The sequence below is a fragment of the Ranitomeya variabilis genome, chromosome 8, assembly GCF_051348905.1.
Source record: "Ranitomeya variabilis isolate aRanVar5 chromosome 8, aRanVar5.hap1, whole genome shotgun sequence".
NCBI lineage: Eukaryota > Metazoa > Chordata > Amphibia > Anura > Dendrobatidae > Ranitomeya > Ranitomeya variabilis.
In genome coordinates, this window is record NC_135239.1 from 50184315 (window position 1) to 50204826 (window position 20512).

General features: G+C 40.9%; 1 protein-coding gene across 4 annotated transcripts in view; it reads right to left on the reverse strand.

Moving 5' to 3' along the window:
* The window catches only part of DPYD (dihydropyrimidine dehydrogenase), a 1626828-nt gene that overhangs the window by 1117192 nt on the left and 489124 nt on the right, over positions 1-20512 (reverse strand). For all 4 annotated transcript variants that reach the window (XM_077278231.1, XM_077278232.1, XM_077278230.1 and 1 more), the window contains one exon: positions 666-827. In XM_077278231.1, the coding sequence (XP_077134346.1) occupies positions 666-827 (162 nt within the window). The remainder of the gene's footprint in view (positions 1-665; positions 828-20512) is intronic.

Sequence of the window (20512 nt, forward strand, 5' to 3'; positions counted from 1 at the left end):
ATTTATGGTCATTTCAATATGATAGATACAGTTCTGAAATTTTAGGAGAAGGACTGTAACTGTGTATCACTCTGCTATTATTTTTGTCCTTTATAACTGTATTTTTATTATTTTTACAGTACTTTTTCATTTATTTTGTCCTTAAAGGTTGATAAGTGACCTTTGATGTAGATTTTAACTATACTGTTACTTTAAACATTATTGTCTCTGATCAGTTAGGTTTTATGGATCGATTTTTGGCAATATTAATTTGTTCATTTGAATATTATTTGCCACTTTGCCGGATATGATCTTGCCTGTTATTTGAACATTAAAATAACAGACTGAATGGGTAAAACTATGGATATAGGTTAAAAAAACACAATACAAAATGCTTGCTGATGGTTAATTATTATATACAAGTCTAAAATGTCAACTGTAATTTACATTATCAATTTATCATGCTTCATCTTATAGTGCATATTTTGCAGTCTATCATATATCATGTCATGATATTGGATTTGCAAGTCTCAACAATGTAGATGTGTCATTCTCTCCTCCACTTTATTTTTAAATACAGCACATATAGATAGAAGATAGATGGATAGATAGATAGATAGATGGATAGATAGACAGATAGATCGATCAGCATAGGTTAATGATCCTTCACTACATCAACCACATACCTCAGTAGCAAATTGTTGTAATCCTCCAATATTAATTGGACCTTCTTCCGCTGCATATAAATTGCATCCACCTACACAAAGGTCTGATGTCGGACATACCATTCCACATGTCAAGCCAAGAGGGTTATCAGAAAGTATAGTCCTGGCAGCTCCGTAGTAGTTCTACAGACAGAATTAAGTCATCTTCATTAAAAATCCATTAACGATAACATGGACGTAACACAGAGCTGCAAGCCATCATTTTTACAGTTTGTCATGATGGATCTTTTCACTTGCTATAGGACATAGAGAGATATGAAATATACACAGCTTTACATGGAGATAGATATGTAATATATAAAACTTTGCATGTCAACTATGATGACAAACGTGTGATTGACGTATTTTGTGACTTTGTCATAGAGAGCTGTCCAGATTTATTAGCTTAGGTGTATGAGATCAATAACATTTTGGTATACACTGAATTTTTATATTATGCTTTAAAGAGGATGTGTCACTTGCCATAAATATGTATTTTTTATGTAATCTAAATACCTCTGTTCTACTAACTATGACCATTCCTTAGACATGGCCCACTTTTCCCTACATGTAAGTCTAGTCTTGTTATCCAAGCCTGCGTGTTTCTTAACTTTTCTCAGGGAAACTTCTTGAGGACACACTCGGTTAATCAAAAAAGACCAGATTTATATACATAGCAGAGGAGACCATATCTACGAAGGGAAGAGGAGCAAGAAGAAAAAAAAATGGCAGATTTAGAAGAACAGCAGCATTAACACCAAATGAAAACAAATGACATATCTATGGCAAATGAGATGTCGTACTGTATTACCAAATTATAGCATGAAAAAGATTTTTTAATCCAACAAAGCAAATTAACCCCTTCATGACCGTGGGATTTTCCGTTATTCCGTATTCGTTTTTCACTCCCCTCTTTCCCAGAGCCATAACTTTTTTATTTTTCCGTCAATTTGGCCATGTGAGGGCTTATTTTTTGTGGGACGAGTTGTGCTTTTGAACGACATCATTGGTTTTACCATGTCGGGTACTAGAAAATGGGAAAAAAATTCCAAGTGCAGTGAAATTGCAAAAAAAGTGCAATCCCACACTTGTTTTTTGCTTGGCTTTTTTGCTAGGTTCACTAAATGCTAAAACCTGCCCTTATGATTCTCCAGGTCATTGCAAGTTCATAGACACCTAACATGACTAGGTTATTTTTTACCTAAGTGGTGAAAAAAAATTCCAAACTTTCCTAAAAAAAAAAAAAAAAAAAATTGCGCCATTTTCCAATACTCGTAGCGTCTCCATTTTTCATGATCTGGGGTCGGTTAAGGGCTTATTTTTTGCGTGCTGAGCTGGTGTTTTTAATGATACCATTTTGGTGCAGATACATTCTTTTGATCGCCCGTTATTGCATTTTACTGCAATGTCACGGTGACCAAAAAAACGTAATTCTGGCGTTTCGGATTTTTTTTCTCATTACGCCGTTCCTTTTTTGATTTATTTTGATTGGGGCGAAAGGGGGGTGATTTAAACTTTTATGTTTTTTTTTATTTTTTTCACATTTTTTTTAACTTTTTTTTTTTACTTTTGCCATGCTTCAATAGCCTCCATGGGAGGCTAGAAGCAGGCACAACTCGATCGCCTCTGCTACATAACAGCGATCATCAGATCGCTGCTATGCAGCAGAAAATCAGGTGTGCTGTGAGAGCCGACCACAGGGTGGCGCTCACAGCTACTGGCGATCAGTAACCATAGAGGTCTCAAGGACCTCTATGGTTACAATACTGTAGCATCGCCGACCCCTGATCATGTGACGGGGTCGGCGATGACGTCATTTCCGGCCGCCCGGCCGGATGCGGTAGTTAAATGCCACTGTCTGCGTTTGACAGCGGCACTTAACTAGTTAATAGCGGTGTGTGAATCGCGATTTCACACGCTGCTATTGCTGGCACATGTCAGCTGTTCAAAACAGCTGACATGTCCCGGCTTTGATGCGGGCTCACCGCGGAGCCCTGCATCAAAGCAGGGGACCTGACGTCGGACGTATTATCCCGTCCGACATCAGGAAGGGGTTAAAGGCAAAAAAATATTTATTGAGACTTCATTAACCCATTAACCCCCAAGGTTGGTTTGCACGTTAATGACGGGGCCAATTTTTACAATTCTGACCACTGTCCCTTTATGAGGTTATAACTCTGGAACGCTTCTACAGGTCCTGATGATTCTGACACTGTTTCCTTGTGACATATTGTATATCATAATAGTGGTAACATTTCTTTGATATTACTTGCATTTATTTGTGAAAAAAATGGAAAAAATGGAAATTTGGCAAAAAAATTTAAAATTTCACAATTTTCCAACTTTGAATTTTTATGCCCTTAAATCACAGAGATATGTCACACAAAATACTTAATAAGTAACATTTCCCACATGTCTACATTACATCAGCACAATTTTGGAACCAAAATGTCCATCAATTTCTCATTTTTACAACATCATATTTAGGGATTACATCACATTTGAAGTCACTTTGAGGGGTCTATATGATAGAAAATACCCAAGTATGACACCAAAATATGGAAAAATTATAGCTCTCAAAATGTGGAGATGCAAAAACTATTTTTTAAAATAAAAAGCATATCTTATTGTGTGACAGCTGGCAATCATAAAATTCCAATAAAAACCCCCGCTATAAATAGTAAATCAAAACCCCCATCATCACCCCCTTAGTTAGGAAAAAATAATAAAATAAAAAAATTACTTATTTCCATTTTCCCATTAAGGGTTAGGGTTAGGGTTGGGGCTAAAGTTAGGGTTAGGGCTACAGTTAGGGTTGGGGCTAAAGTTAGGGTTAGGGTTGGGGCTAAAGGTAGGGTTAGGGTTTGGGCTAAAATTAGGGTTTGGATTACATTTGCGGTTGGGATTAGGGTTGAGATTAGGGTTAGGGGTGTGTTAGGGTTAGGTGTGTGGTTAGGGTTATGTTATGATCCGGTGACCTTGGAGCCGCATGAGAGACTTAATCAGGAGTAGGTGGCACCTGTACTGACCGCAAACCCTAAACTAACACCGCAACTAGAAGTAGCCGTGGGATGTACCTAACACGTCCTAGACACCTCGACACAGCCGGAGGACTAAATACCCCTATAGATGGAAATGGGAATTCTATCTTGCCTCAGAGCAGAACCCCAGAGGATAGGCAGCCCCCCACAAATATTGACTGTGAGTATAAGAGGAAAAACGCACGCAGGCAGAAAAACAGGATTTAGCAAAAGAGGCACTTCTAGCTAAACAGAAAAGGATAGGACAGAATTCTAAGCGGTCAGTATTAAAATCCTAAAAATATCCACAGCAGATAATACAAATATTCTACATCTAACTAAAGACATAGAAAGTATATCTGCATCTCCTGAGAATCCAGCATGACTGAAAAATCCAAACAAAGTCTAAGCTGGACAAAAACACAATGAATTGCACTGAATTGCAAAGCACACTGCATGTGTGCACAGAGACAGAAAACCAGACACTTATCTTAGCTGAATTGGCAGCAGGGCATGAGGAGCCAGAGAGAGATGCAATCCCTCCATGTACAATGGACAACTGGCATGGACTCATGCATCCTGCACACCAAAATACCTAATAGAGCTGCAATCAGCAGAAACACCTGCCCGGATTACAACCCCAAGACAACTGCACTACCACCAACAACCACCGGAGGGAGCCCAAGAGCAGAATAAACAACAGTACCCCCCCTTAAAGAGGAGTCACTGTTATGGACCTAGTGGTTAGGAACACTTGTGATGACCTGATAGGTAAACCAGAAATATAGGACAAGCTCTGGGGATGTGGAAACTTTACTGACCGCAACCCTGATCCTATCACACGAACTATAGGCAGCCGTGGAGCGTACCTAACTCTCCCTAGATGCCTCTTCACAGCCTGAGAACTAGCTACCCCTAGAGAGAAACAAATGCCTCACTTGCCTCAGAGAAATTTCCCCAAAAGTAAAGTCAGTCCCCACAAATAATGACGGTGAGTTCAGAGGAAAATACAAACATAGGAATGAAAACAGGTTTTAGCATAGGAGGCCCACTAGTACTTAATAGTAAGAAGATAGCAAGGGAACTGTGCGGTCAGTATAAAATACTACAAAAATATCCACGCAGAGAATACTAAAGACCCTCACACCGACTCACGATGTGAGGGAGCAACTCTGCTCCCCAGAGCTTCCAGCTAGCAAGAAAATAGCATATAAGCAAGCTGGACTGAACTTAACATATACTGAGAAACATTTTCCAAAAGCAGTGAGCAAAAATGAACTAGCATGAACTTAGCTTCTCCAAGAGGAGACAGGTCACACGAGAAGTCCCAGAGAGATCTGAACCAATACTGAATACAACGACAGCTGGCAACAAGTAAAGATCTAGGTGGAGTTAAATAGGCAGCAGCACAGAAGAAAACGAGGCAGCTGGAGCCCAGCTAAAGACCAGCAGTATCACTCAAAGCCACCAGAGGGAGCCCACGAACAGAACTCAACAAAGAACCATTCATGACCACAGGAGGGAGCCCGAGAACGGAATTCACAACAGGTCACCAAACCCTCACCAGAGCCCCCAGGCCGATCAGGATGAGCCAGATGAAAGGCACAGACCAAATCAGCAGCATGGACATCAGAGGCAAAAACCCAAGAATTATCCTCCTAGCCATAACCCTTCCATTTGTCAAGGTACTGAAGCCTCCGCCCAGAAAAGCGAGTATCCAAAATCTTCTCAACCACATACTCCAACTCCCCATCAACCAACACAGGAGCAGGAGGATCAACCGAGGGAACAACGGGCACCACATATTTCCGTAATAAAGATCTATGGAAAACATTATGGATGGCAAAAGAGGCCGGAAGGGCCAAGCGAAAGGACACAGGATTGATAATCTCAGAAATCCTATAAGGACCAATAAAACGAGGCTTAAACTTAGGGGAAGAAACCTTCATAGGAACATGACGGGAAGACAACCAGACCAAATCCCAACCCGAAGCCTGGAACCAACACACCGACGACGGTTAGCAAAACGCTGAGCCTCCTCCTGAGACAACACCAAATTGTCCACCACATGAGCCCAAATCTGCTGCAACCTGTCAACCACAGAATCCACACCAGGACAATCAGAAGGTTCAACTTGCCCCGAAGAAAAACGAGGATGAAAACCAAAATTACAAAAGAAGGGCGAAACCAAGGTAGCCAAACTAGCCCGATTATTAAGGGCAAACTCGGCCAATGGCAAAAAAGCCACCCAATCATCCTGATCAGCAGACACAAAGCATCTCAAATAAGTTTCCAAAGTCTGACTAGTTCGCTCGGTCTGGCCATTTGTCTGAGGATGAAATGCGGAAGAAAAAGACAAATCAATGCCCAGCCTAGCACAAAAGGCTCGCCAAAACCTAGAAACAAACTGGGAACCTCTGTCGGACACAATATTCTCCGGAATACCGTGCAAACGAACCACATGCTGAAAAAACAACGGAACCAAATCAGAAGAGGAAGGCAATTTAGGCAAAGGCACCAAATGAACCATCTTAGAAAACCGGTCACAAACCACCCAGATAACTGACATCCTCTGGGAAACGGAAGATCTGAAATAAAATCCATAGAAATATGCGTCCAGGGCCTCTCAGGGACCGGCAAAGGCAAAAGCAACCTACTAGCATGGGAACAACAAGGCTTGGCCCACGCACAAGTCCCACAGGACTGCACAAAAGAACGCACATCACGCGACAAAGAAGGCCACAAAAAGGACCTACCAACCAAATCTCTGGTACCAAAAATACCAGGATGGCCAGCCAACACAGAACAATGAACCTCAGAAATCACTCTACTAGTCCATCTATCAGGAACAAACAGTTTCCCCACTGGACAGCGGTCAGGTTTGTCAGCCTGAAATTCCTGCAGAACCCGTCGCAAATCAGGGGAAATGGTAGAAGGGACCAACCCTTCCTTCAGAATGCCGACAGGCACCAATACCTCAGGAGAATCAGGCAAAAAACTCCTAGAGAGGGCATCAGCCTTAACATTCTTAGAACCCGGAAGATACGAGACCACGAAATCAAAACGAGAGAAAAACAGGGACCATCGAGCCTGTCCAGGATTCAGCCGTTTTGGCAGATTCGAGGTAAATCAGATTTTTATGATCGGTCAAGACCACAATACGGTGCTTGGCTCCCTCAAGACAATGTCATCATTCCTCAAACGCCCACTTCATAGCCAACAACTCCCGATTGCCGACATCATAATTGCGTTCAGCAGGCGAAAACTTACGGGAAAAGAAGGCACATGGTTTCATCAAGGAACCATCAGAATTCCTCTGAGACAAAACGGCCCCTGCCCCAATCTCAGAAGCGTCAACCTCAACCTGAAAAGGAAGAGAAACATCTGGCTGATGCAACACCGGGGCAGAAGTAAATCGGCATTTAAGCTCCTGAAAGGCAGAGACAGCCACAGGGGACCAATTCGTTACATCAGCGCCTTTCTTCGTCAAATCGGTCAGGGGTTTAACCACACTGGAGAAGTTAGCAATGAAACGGCGATAAAAATTAGCAAAGCCCAAAAATTTCTGAAGGCTCTTCACAGATGTGGGCTGAATCCAATTATGAATGGCCTGAACCTTAACCGGATCCATCTCTATAGATGAGGGAGAAAAAATGAAGCCCAACAAAGAAATCTTCTGCACTCCAAAGAGACACTTAGACCCCTTCACAAACAAAGCATTATCATGAAGGATCTAAAATACCATCCTGACCTGTTTCACATGAGACTCCCAATTATCGGAAAAAATTAAGATGTCATCCAAATATACAATCATGAATTTATCAAGATAATTCCAGAAGATATCATGCATGAAGGACTGAAAAACAGATGGAGCATTAGAGAGCCCGAATGGCATCACAAGGTATTCAAAATTGCCTTCGGGCGTATTAAATGCAGTTTTCCATTCGTCACCCTGCTTAATACGAACAAGATTATATGCCCCCCAAAGGTCAATTTTAGTAAACCAACTAGCCCCCTTAATCCTGGCAAACAAATCAGAAAGCAAAGGTAAAGGGTATTGAAACTTGACCATGATCTTATTCAAGAGGCGATAATCAATACAGGGTCTCAAGGAGCCATCCTTCTTAGCAACAAAAAAAAATCCCGCTCCCAACGGTGAAGAATATGGCCGAATAGGCCCTCTCTCCAAAGACTCCTTAACATAACTCCGCATGGCGGTATGTTCCGGCACAGACAGGTTGAAAAGTCGGCCCTTAGGAAACTTACAGCCTGGAATCAAGTCAATAGCACAATCACAGTCCCTATGCGGTGGAAGGGAACTGGTCTTGGGCTCATCAAATACATCCTGAAAATCAGACAAAAACTCTGGAACTTCAGAAGAGGAGGAAGAGGAGATTGACATCACAGGAACGTCATTATGAACCCCCTGACAACCCCAAATAGTCACAGACATAGACTCCCAATCCAACACAGGATTATGTATCTGCAACCATGGAATACTCAGCACAATAGCATTATGCAAATTATGCAACACCAGAAAACGACAATCTTCCTGATGGGCTGGCACCATGCACATGGTCACCTGTGTCCAAAACTGGGGTTTATTTTTAGCCAAAGGTGTAGCATCAATGCCCCTTAAAGGAATAGGTTTCTGCAAAGACTGCAAGGGGAAACCACATCGCCTGGCAAATTCAAAGTCCATTAAATTCAAAGCGGTGCCCGAGTCCACAAACGCCATGACAGAAAATGACGGCAATGAGCAGATCAAGATCACAGATAACAGAAATTTAGGTTGTACAGTTCCGATGGTAACAGAACTAGCGATTCTCTTTGTACGCTTTGGGCAGACTGAAATGACATGAGAAGCATCGCCACAATAAAAACACAACCTATTCTGACGTCTGAATCCTTGTTGTTCCGTTCTAGACAGAATCCTATCACACTGCATAGGCTCAGGCATCTGCTCTGAGGACAATGCCACAGCGCGCACAGTTCTGCGCTCCCACAAGCGCCGATCAATCTGAATGGCCAGAGACATAGAATCACTCAGACCAACAGGCGTGGGAAACCCCACCATAACATCTTTAACGGATTCAGAAAGACCCTTTCTGAAAATTGCAGCCAAAGCATCCTCATTCCATTTAGTCAGCACAGACCATTTTCTAAATTTCTGACAATACAATTCTGCCGCTTCTTGACCCTGAGACAGGGCCAACAAGGTCTTCTCCGCTTGATCCACAGAATTTGGTTCATCATATAATAATCCTAGAGCCTGAAAAAACGCATCTACATTATGCAAGGCCGGATTCCCAGATTCCAGGGAAAATGCCCAATCCTGAGGGTCGCCACGCAGCAGGGAGATGACAATTTTAACCTGCTGAATGGGATCACCAGAGGAACGAGGATTCAGAGCAAAAAACAGTTTATAATTGTATTTAAAACTCAAAAATTGTGACCTGTCCCCAAAAAACAAATCAGGAGTAGGAATCCTAGGCTCTAAAAGCAGAGTCTGAACAATATAATAAGAAATACCCTGTACCCTAGCAGCAAGCTGGTCTATACGAGAAACTAATCCCTGAACATCCATGCTAGCTCAAGACTCCTCAGTCACCCAGAGGAAAAGAGGGAAGAAAAGGCAAAGCAGGCTACAGAAAAAAAATGGCTCTTTCTTCCCTTCTTCTGAGATGCATTTAACTCATTGTTGGCCAGTTGTACTGTTATGATCTGGTGACCTTGGAGCCGCATGAGAGACTTTCTCAGGAGTAGGTGGTACCTGTACTGACCGCAAACCCTAAACTAACACCGCAACTAGAAGTAGCCGTGGGATGTACCTAACACGTCCTAGACACCTCGACACAGCCGGAGAACTAAATACCCCTATAGATGGAAATGGGAATTCTATCTTGCCTCAGAGCAGAACCCCAGAGGATAGGCAGCCCCCCACAAATATTGACTGTGAGTATAAGAGGAAAAACACACGCAGGCAGAAAAACAGGATTTAGCAAAAGAGGCACTTCTAGCTACACAGAAAAGGATAGGACAGAATTCTAAGCGGTCAGTATTAAAATCCTAAAAATATCCACAGCAGATAATACAAATATTCTACATCTAACTAAAGACATAGAAAGTATATCTGCATCTCCTGAGAATCCAGCATGACTGAAAAATCCAAACAAAGTCTAAGCTGGACAAAAACACAATGAATTGCACTGAATTGCAAAGCACACTGCATGTGTGCACAGAGACAAAAAACCAGACACTTATCTTATCTGAATTGGCAGCAGGGCATGAGAAGCCAGAGAGAGATGCAATCCCTCCAAGTACAATGGACAACTGGCATGGACTCATGCATCCTGCACACCTAAATACCTAATAGAGCTGCAATCAGCAGAAACACCTGCCCTTATTACAACCCCAAGACAACTGCACTTCCACCAACAACCACCGGAGAGAGCCCAAGAGCAGAATTCACAACTGGGTTATGGTTGGGATTAGGGTTAAGGGTGTGTTGGAGTTAGGGGTGTGGTTAGGGTTGGGATTAGGGTAAGGGGTGTTTTGGGGTTAGGGGTCTTTTGGGGTAATGGATATGGTTGGGATTATGGTTAGGGGTGTGTTTGGGTTAGGGGTGTGGTTAGGGTTAGGGTTGGGATTAGGGTTAGGGGTGTGTTTGGGTTAGGGTTTCAGTTAGAATTGGGGGTTTCCACTGTTTGGGCACATCAGGGGCTCTCCAAACACGACATGGAATCCGATCTCAATTCCAGCTAATTCTGCGTTGAAAAAGTAAAACAGTGCTCCTTCCCTTCTGAGCTCCCCCATGTGCCCAAACAGGGGTTTACCCCAATATATGGGTTATTAGCGTACTCAGGACAAATTGAACAACAACTTTTGGGGTCCAATTTCTCCTGTTACCCTTGGGAAAATACAAAACTGGGGGCTAAAAATTATTTTTGTATTTTTGTGGAAAAAAAAAGATTTTATTATTTTTACGGCTCTGTGTTATAAACTGTAGTGAAACACTTGGGGGTTTAAAGTTCTCAAAACACATCTAGATAAGTTCCTTGGGGGGTCTATTTTCCAATATGGGGTCACTTGTGGGGGGTTTCTACTGTTTAGGTACATCAGGGGCTCTGCAAACGCAATGTGACGTTTGCAGAGCATTCCGTCTAAGTCTGCAATTCAAACAGCGCTCCTTCCTTTCTGAGCTCTACCGTGCACCCAAACGGTGGTCCCCCACATATGGGGTATCAGTGTACTCAGGACAAATTGGACAACAGATTTTCAATGATATATATACATAAACGTCAGTAAATTAATACACACGGCGACTCAATAACACATGACTAGCATTGGAGAAACAAGAGTCAAAAAACTGGCCAAAAAAGTAACATTAAATTGTATTTATTGAAAATTCATTTTTCACCTAAAAAACATCATATATAGTAAAAATATTGTCAACAGTGACTAAATCCAAAGTGCAACCAGTGCTCCAGGTTCACAAGGCGGGACCATAATATTTATAAGATTGCGGCAGCAAGTACTTATAGCCTCTGTATATGTGCAATTGGTTCTGATGCATAGCAATTAAAGTACATATCACAATGGCACAATGACACTAGCCATATCACGCATCATATACTAACACCCCGCAATGTGTAACATATTAGTAACAGGATAAAGGGGTTAATTACCCATAGATGTCCATAGTGGCCCGTCTGGATCCTGGATTCGTACCCCAACGCGCGTTTCGCGTTTGTGTATAACCGCTTCCTCAGGGGGCGTGATTTTCAATAATGTTCAATGTTTGGACCTCCCGAGATTCTAGATCTCAATACATATTTTATACATTCCTCCAAAGTTTAAGACACTTCCAATCACATTATTTGCATCTGAGAAAAGTAATTAATCCAGTGCAGATTCAGGTTTGTTTGCTATATAGGTCAGGGGAGAGAAGCCTCAGGCCTGCGGGCCATTTTGGCCCTCAATGACATTTTATCTGCCCTCTAGGCATATTTCTGGGAACCACTGTGCTTGAGTCAGCAGCTGTATTTTGCTGGCCAACGGCTCATTAATATCTTTTTGCTCTGTGAGCATGCAGTTTTCACTACTGGACACTGAGGCACGTACAATGAAAGATGCCGCCAGCATCAGGTAGTACTTTGTGGGCAGAGTTAGTGAAATTTGTACATCCCTCGAAAGATGGTATATCCAAATGGCCCAAAACAGAAAAAAAATTCCCCACCCTAATTGAGACAGTGAATGACTAAAATGAAACTGATATTGACAATTAGACAATCTGTTTTTCAATGTGTTAATATTGAATAAGAATTCATGATAGATTGTTTTGATCATTCTTGTTTTTGACTGAAACAAGATTTTTGGTAAAATAAGGTTATTCATTATTTATTAAGTGAAATTGGCAAAAAAATCCTGAATCCATTTTTTTTGGTGATTTCATTATTTTATAATACATCAAAATGGTGACTATGGGGGCACTACTCTTGTTAGAGATGTCAATCATGTGCATGCATCCTAGTTGGTGTAGGATGTGCCAAAGATCTGAGACTCAGCCCTGGAGTACAGTGGGCTGTGGCAGGAAGACTGAGGAGGAGCGAAGTAAGTACATGGTGAGGAGTCTGGTGACATCTCAGAGCATGATAGATAAATTTTAATTGCATTATGGGTAATCTAAAAAAAATTGATGAAAATAAAATTTCCCTACCAATTTAGAATTTGGGGAGATTTGTTCATCTTAAGATATGATCCAAGGCATTTTTTAAACTAAATTGTTCAACAAAATAATAATAACAAAAAATGTAAAGGAGCTAAAATATGCTGTGATTTTTTTTCCACAAATTTGGAGAGGTTTTTTTTTTTAGCTCCATGCCCCTTTGTTTTTAAAATATTGAATGATATAAGTGTGGCATTTTTACGTCATATTTCCATACATTTTCTATAAGAAAAAATGTATACAAGAGATGCAAGTGTGCACAAAAAAAAGGAAAAGCACTTGTAAAACCACATGAAACTCATGGCGTCTTTTAGAAACATACTGTAAAAATAAAATAATTTTATTAATGAAGCCATAAGGTGCAAATGTAATAGTATTGTTTGTAAAGATGATATTTGTTTGGTTATATGGCAAGTCCTCCTACAAACATTCTGATCTCATTTGAAAAGGTACTTGATTAATGCTGAATAAAATCAGATGCTTAACTGAGCCGCTGAGAGATTAACTCCAGGATTTTGGCCTTACTGACTCCCGGCTCATTAGCCTCTCACTAAAGGCTAATTTCTAATCAGTGCAAGTTACTCATGCCTTTTAAGATAATATTTTCCTATACAAGTCAGTTGTCAAAAATGTTAATCTGCTTGATGATTTAATAACTTAACTCTTATGCGTAACGTTGTGCAAGGAATTACATCCTACTCAACAACTTCATATTTAACCCTACTCTTTAATATTGTACTAAAAACTTAATTAAATCTAATTTCTCAAAAAATTACGGAAGATGTTATAAAAAATTGTACTTACACGTTAAAAAGATGAAATGGCATAATGAGCGACAGATGTAAGATATGATCAAACATGGTGTGAATAAAACCATTTGAGAATCACTTGGCTTTTTTACCTCGAGTTAGGTGCCGGTCCAATGCTGGAACGAATGTTAGGTGTTGAGTTCCCACCTCTGCACAGGGGGAATCTTGAACTCCTCCTCTGCGGTCACCCATTCTTTTCCAGCCACAGTGGAGCCTGCTTGGCGGAGACGTCGGTCCCAGCGTCTAGCTCAGGCTGATACTGGGTCACTGGTTACTACTGTTCTTCCAGGCTCTGCCTTTGTAGCCAGTACTGGTCAGCAGCGAGCAGATGTCTCTGGGACTAAGTCCTGCTTTTCCCCTTCTGAGCATGCCCAGGGTAAGACCTCTCATTGGAGGTCGGGGTCACACACTCAGATACTGCAGCAGCTCCCATTGGTCCTCTAGGAAGTTCCTGAAGTTGCTCAGGTACTGTAGCAGCTCCCATTGGTCCTCTAGGAAGGTCCTGAAGTTGCTGCAGCTATAAAAGGTTCAAATGGCCGCACGGCCATGCGCTAGTATCAAACCATTGTCTATGAGCTCAGCGCCAGTGTGGTCATGTCTGGATGCTTTTAGGGTTTGGCTGAAATAAGCCCCTAGAATACCAGCACCTCTGGTGAGGAGTTAGTATGAGTGTATTCAGGGTCTTGGCTGAAATAAGCTGCTAGAATACCGGCACCTCCGGTGAGGAGTTGTTTGTTTTCTCTGAGTGCATGACCACAGTTTGCTCTGGTTGGTAACTGTGTACATCTGTGAGGTTAACAGGGCACAGCATCTTGTTCTTAGTGACTCTGTGGAGTTAACAGAGTTCGCTTATACCGCCATATAGCGCTGCCATTTGCCAGCAGCAGGTTCCTCTCCTGCACGGTTGACCCCGGGTTGTGAACTCACCTAATAATACATATATATATACTCAGTGTGTTCTGCCAACCCTAACAATGAGTTGGTATGAATAAAAAATCTTGCTTATACTCTCTGGATATCAACCTTTCCATGAGCACAGACCACACATTGTGATAACCTCCACTTTACCAAACTTTTCTGGATGATGTCCTTACACAACCCTTACCATCACCCTCACCCTTGTCTTGTTCGTTACTGTACGGACCTATCAGTGTGCCTTTGTGTCATCCAGCTCTTCCTAAAAGCATCCAATAAGTGGCATTACCTTTTCAAAAGTATTTATTTCATTCACTTGATCCACTTATTATATTTGGGGTCAATATTAAAGGTCCCCATAAGAGGCATAATTTGCAGCTCTTTAATCCCTATTGCAAAATTTCCAACAGGACCCCTAGTACCACAGATCTTTTAATAGTATTGGTATTTTCATCTCAACCAAAGGATTCTATTGGGCTCCCCTAGGATCAAGGGCGTGAGTGCAACTGCAACCCCTGCAACTATTATAGTTATTCCTCAGGTGTCCACACATATTTGACTAAGGTCAGTCAAGCTGAAATTGGTATGGTGGGACCTCCTGACTCTCTGATTTTAGGAGAAAGAATGTTCGAAGGTAGAAATTTAAATGGCCAATTAGTTTGTTCAGCCGAAAGATAAGCAGCTGCTAAACAATGCAAAAATGCTTGTTCATGGGATTCTGGAGTGATATCTGTTGACTGAACTATCGGTTCATTGACAGCTGACTAATTTGTATGAGAGCTTCTAGCTCTAAAAAACAATTACTTTCAACCCTGTCAAGAATAGAGTTATTGAATGAAGGAATATTGTTTTCTAAAACTACACTCTACTCATGTGAATTTTCTACTTACAAACTATGAGAAATGTGCTTCAGAGCAGAAATGAAAGGTTAGATTTGACTTAGTTTTTTGAAGTAAGCACACGAGGAAAGCACAAAGCAATACTGTTAGTTACATTATCTTAGTTTCCGGTTGTTTCCTACCAGTAGATGAGGGTAACTTGCCCTCATGTTGAGCGCTGGTACAAGTGTTGAGAGATTGGTTGGCATCTTTACAGAGTTTAGTAATAGAAAATCTTTAAGTTTAAATCAGTGGGCCTCTGTCGAATCAAAGCAAGGGGATTTACTTTATGTTTAGAGACAGATAGCAAACTGTACCATAGGGAGTCGCTTTAAAATCTAGCCTTGCTACAACACATTTGGCTTACAGATAAGATCCAGATCAAGGCCTTAAATCTGTAGACAGGAATGGAATACAAAACCAGACATTTTTCTGGTGTAAATTTAGAAATAATAAAAAACTATCATATAATTACAAGCAGACAACAAAAAAATCACACTTTAACCTTTTTTTCTACATTTATTTTCATGTACCAGTAGGATACATGCTCCTAAATAAAATGTGATTTCAATATGTTCTTTATTGCACGCTGAATAGCAATTCAACAAGGGCAAAATAAAACACTTTTGTCGTTCTGTGTCCATTATTCCTATCAACTACCTCTGGACCATCCATAGACTTTAAATATCCGGGTGTTCTGCATATTACTCTGCAATGACAGCACATTGCATTGTACTATATCATTAGATAATATATACATTTTTAATATTAAGTTTTGATGTTTGTCACTATTGTTATCAAATAAAAATTAATTTTATGATAATTATTCCCTGTCACCTTCTTATTGGTCCAATTCTCTGTGTCGGGGCAGTCTTTCTCTTCTAGGTAGTGGTCTTACACTATAAATTTGACACACGGGGTGACCTAGTGATTATAATCTTTTGATACTATATTCCATTCTTACGTTGATAATATATATATATATATTTTTATAAAGGTGTCATCTCTGTGTCTGTTACTAATGACAGTACAGCAGCTTTCTAGGTATCTGTAAGCACCATGTACAGTATAATAAAGAAAGGTGTAATTGTAGGTGGTTCTACAAAGTATTGACTTAACGGAAGGGGGGCTGAATAGAAATTCATGTCATCATTTTCAGATTTATAATCTGTAATATGCCACAGCTTCCTCTTATTCCTCCATTTCGAGGTAATTTAGAGGTTCTCTACATTTACAAACCAGGTGTACTTGGAAAAAAGGAGGCATATGTAGTAGAGGCTAAGAATAAGGGATAAAATGAGGTACAGACTGAGGTAAAGAAAATATGGGCTTAAAGGGCTTGTCCGGTCTTGTGGTGAAAGTCTTCAGTCACTCTATGTGCCTCCAATCTTCTGAATCCTTAGGGTATGTGTCCACCGGCCAGTTTACATCTGGATTAGCTGCAGATTGAATGCTGCATACAACCGCAGCGTTCAACCCGCAGCGTTCAGATGTTTTGGCATAGTGGAGGGGATTTTATGAAATCCGGTCTCCACAATGCGTGCGAACACGCACCTGGCGGCCCTGTGTTTACGGATATGCGGCGCTTCTTTTTAGAACACAGCATGTCTGTTTACCTTGAGGCGCCGCTCTGTCGCTGCAAGGTAAATCACAGGGCCCTATGCATAGGGTGCGGCGATTTCGGATGTGTGCAATGAACACATCCCGAATCACCGCGCGTTCAGAAGGGGGCGGCACTTTGGGCGGAGTGGGTCTTCCCCTCCGTCCAAAGCGCTGTAAATCCAGACAGTGGACACACACCCTTACAGTGTGCACACTGCACACTGTCAGGATTCTCTGGTGTTGCAATTTGCTTACATGCAGTCACGAGCCAACTATACGTGTTTGGCCTTGCTTAAAACAAGTGAAGTGAGTGAGGCCAAACAGGTCTAGTCAGAATGTAGCCGGAAGTATGTAAATCACATACATGCGGTCATGTGACGTCCTGTTCTCACTGGCAATACTGGAGAATCCTGACAATGTGTCATGTACACACTGTGAGAGTTTTGAAGTCTGCAGTCATGTGACATCCTACTCTCACTGGCAATACTGGAGAATCCTGACAATGTGTCATGCACACACTGTGAGAGTTTTGAAGTCTGTAGTCACATACGATGACTGACAAATTTCACCACAAGACTGTGCAAACTCTTTAGCATACTTCCCCATCTTCATTTCTAGTCATTATGACTTTTCCTCTGCCCAAAGGTAGAACATATAGCTGACTAAGAAGCAAGAGAATATGTCTCACTACATACCTTCTCATTGCTCCTCTTACATCAGCCCCATGGTAGCACCTCATTTTTAAAATAACAACTATGCCTTCATCAAACTGTTTCACGTAAATACATTATTTAAGGAGTATTCTGATCCTGGATGTTCATGGAAATATGCATTGTAAATGTCGGATAGATGTGAATCCAGCTTCTGGTGGCTCTCACGACTGGGAATAGAGAGGAGTCAAAAAAATGCCAAGAAAAGTTATGTGAAGCTAGTACTGTACAGGTTACTCTGAGGCGTCTGTGCTGCATTAAATGTTTAATAATGAATATCATGAAATAAATAGAACAAGAGAGAATGTTTTTCAGATGTTTAGAAAATAGAAGTGGCCAGTGTGTAAGTCAGTGTAAAAAGTGTCCCATTTGCACAGTAACAGTGTCAATTCCCCACAAAACCCATCAAGCACGAAGCTATCAAAGATTTAATAAAGACTGCAATGCAGCCAGTACTCAAGGTACTTGTGACTCAACTTTTAGCACATCCTGAAAGTTGCAGACCAAATTTCCAGCAATGTCTATAGAACCAGGACACTCAATAAATAGTGAAACAATTGTTTAAATTGAACAAGAATTATAATTGTTCTCACTGCTTGTTAACGTGATTCAAGGGTAGAACAGTCTTTGGAGCTGTTTACATGTCCATGTCTTTTTGAGAACCGTATGTCCACAAAATAAAAGAAATCACCGAGTCCTATCTTGATCAGAGTCACCGATTAAAATCATCCATACAAGTCTATGAGGCAGTGAAAATTTCACACAGGACATGGATGGCATCTGTGTGCAATCTGAGTGCTGTCCGTTTTTAACATTGCAAGCCGAGGTGTAGATGACTGCATGTTCTCCATCTGAGAAAATTGGTACGATCATGTAAATCACACTATGATCAGAGTGTGATCCTATTTTCTCGGAGATGGTGAAGAAAAAATGAAATATAGTTTCTCCATTCAGTCTGTCCATGAAAAACAGATACAGTATAATTTGGACATTATCCAAGTGTGGCCTTCTGTTTTCCACTGACCTAAATACATGAATGGGCAAGTGCCATCTGATTATCAAATTTTTTTTCCTCGGACCTCCTTGAAAAACATTGGTCCACAGATCGCACTCGGACCTAAACGAGGGTCATCTGCACAAACCCTTATGGGAAGGATTATCTTAGAATTTTTTTTTGCATAGTAAAAAATCAGTGATAACACACTGATAAACTGATGAAAATTCTGATCCAAAGAACTAATGGTAATAAGAATAAAGCAAGTTCACACATTTTTTCTGTGCATTTTTGCAGTAAAAAAAAAACACATCAAACTGAATGAGATTTTTGAAATCTCATACACTTTCTCTTTATTTTTTTTCTTGTGGCTTTGAACCACTAAAACATTTTTTCAGATCTGAAGCATGTCAATTTTTTCAGAGATTTTGAAGTGGTTTTAACTTTTTCAAATGAATCGTAAAAAAAATCTGCAAAAGCGCAGGTAAAAACATAAAAAACACATCACGTGCAAATATATGCAGCAGAAAAATCTTCTACAAACACTCAATGTGTGCATATAGCCTTAGTCCGCAGCCTTACCTACAAGATCTTTGCGTTGTCAGCCTTGTAAAAATACAGCGGAAAACACAGGAGTTAAACAGATCGATTCAGTAATTGCCTGGTCTTAGGGTGCATAAATCGGAGCAAGATTGGAACGCAGTGCAACGATTCGCCAGCGGCCCACCTGACCTGAGCGTGACAGCTGCATAGAGCTGCATTACAGCCAGATATAGGACAGCAAGGTGCTGAGTGGACATAGATGAGCTCCTGTGACACTCAGAGAAGATTTCTTGCAATATGGATCAAACAACAGTTTAGTAGAAACATTTTTAGGATTTTTTTTCTTCTTTTGGTATATTTCCCTTGTGTATCAGCAGATTAAAAAATAAAATGTGGTCGTGCTGCATGTAGGGTGAATAGAGTTGACTTTGCTGAGCTATCCATTTTTGTATTGCAATAATTCATATTTGGGTGAATTTTTACAACTTTGGGGAGGGGAGATAAAGTGATAAGGTAAATACAGGGATATAAGAATAACAGGTAAACTGTAAAAATGGACAGACAGTAAAACAACTTTGACTATAAACCTGCGTGGAGTAAAAGGGAAGATGGGTGAGGGAAAGAAGGGAAGGAGGAGGGAAGGGAATGGGAGGGGAAAAACTTAGAGGAGGAAGAGGAGGGAAGGGAAAGGGAGGGGAAAAACTTAGAGGAGGAAGGGGAGGGAATGGAAAGGGAGGGGGAAAACTTAGAGGAAGAGGGAATGGAAAGGGAGGGGGAAAACTTAGAGGAGGAAGGGGAGGGAAGGGAAAGGGAGGGGGAAAACTTAAAGGAGGAAGGGGAGGGGAGGGAAAGGGAGGGGGAAAACTTAGAGGAGGAAGGGGAGGGAAGGGAAAGGGAGGGGGAAAACTTAGAGGAAGAACGAGAGGGAAGGGAAAGGGAGGGAGAAAACTTAGAGGAGGAAGGGGAGGGAAGAGAAAGGGAATAAAAAGGAAGGAGAGTAAGAAAGGGACAAACAATAGTCCGCTGAGAATGGGTTTGTACGGATACTAATAAAATAATTTGACTGGCAAAATCAGTAACATTAGTGGATATAGGACTATACATTGGAGGGAAAGGATAAATTCTATGTAGACCATTTTACTTTATATTGTTTAAGAGAGTTATTATTTAAAGAGATGGCAAGTTCAAAAAGAGCTATCCATTTTTATATTGTGTTTATAACATAATGATACTGTGTAATAGGGCTGTACATTTTAATGCAGCAAACAGAATAATTAAACATTTTCTTTGCTCCCTAGTTTGTATAATCTTTTCCTTGCATTAGTCTCATCCTTAAAATAACCAGATAGTCTGTTCTGCACTTTCGTTCATCAAAATGTCAATAAGGACTGCTCAGGTAACCGAGACAACAGAAGCGGGGGTTTAAAAAGACATCTATAATCAGAGGCAAGCAGACAGTGTTGGATCCACATGGATCATTTAGAAACACGGCCTCCCTTGCATGCAAATCAGGACTTTAGGAAACACCATTAAATATGTAGAATCAATATCCCGCATAGGAAGAAAAATGCTCTTAAAGACCTATTTTAATTTAAAGTTGCTGAATCTGAATGTCAATTTAGGATTATTT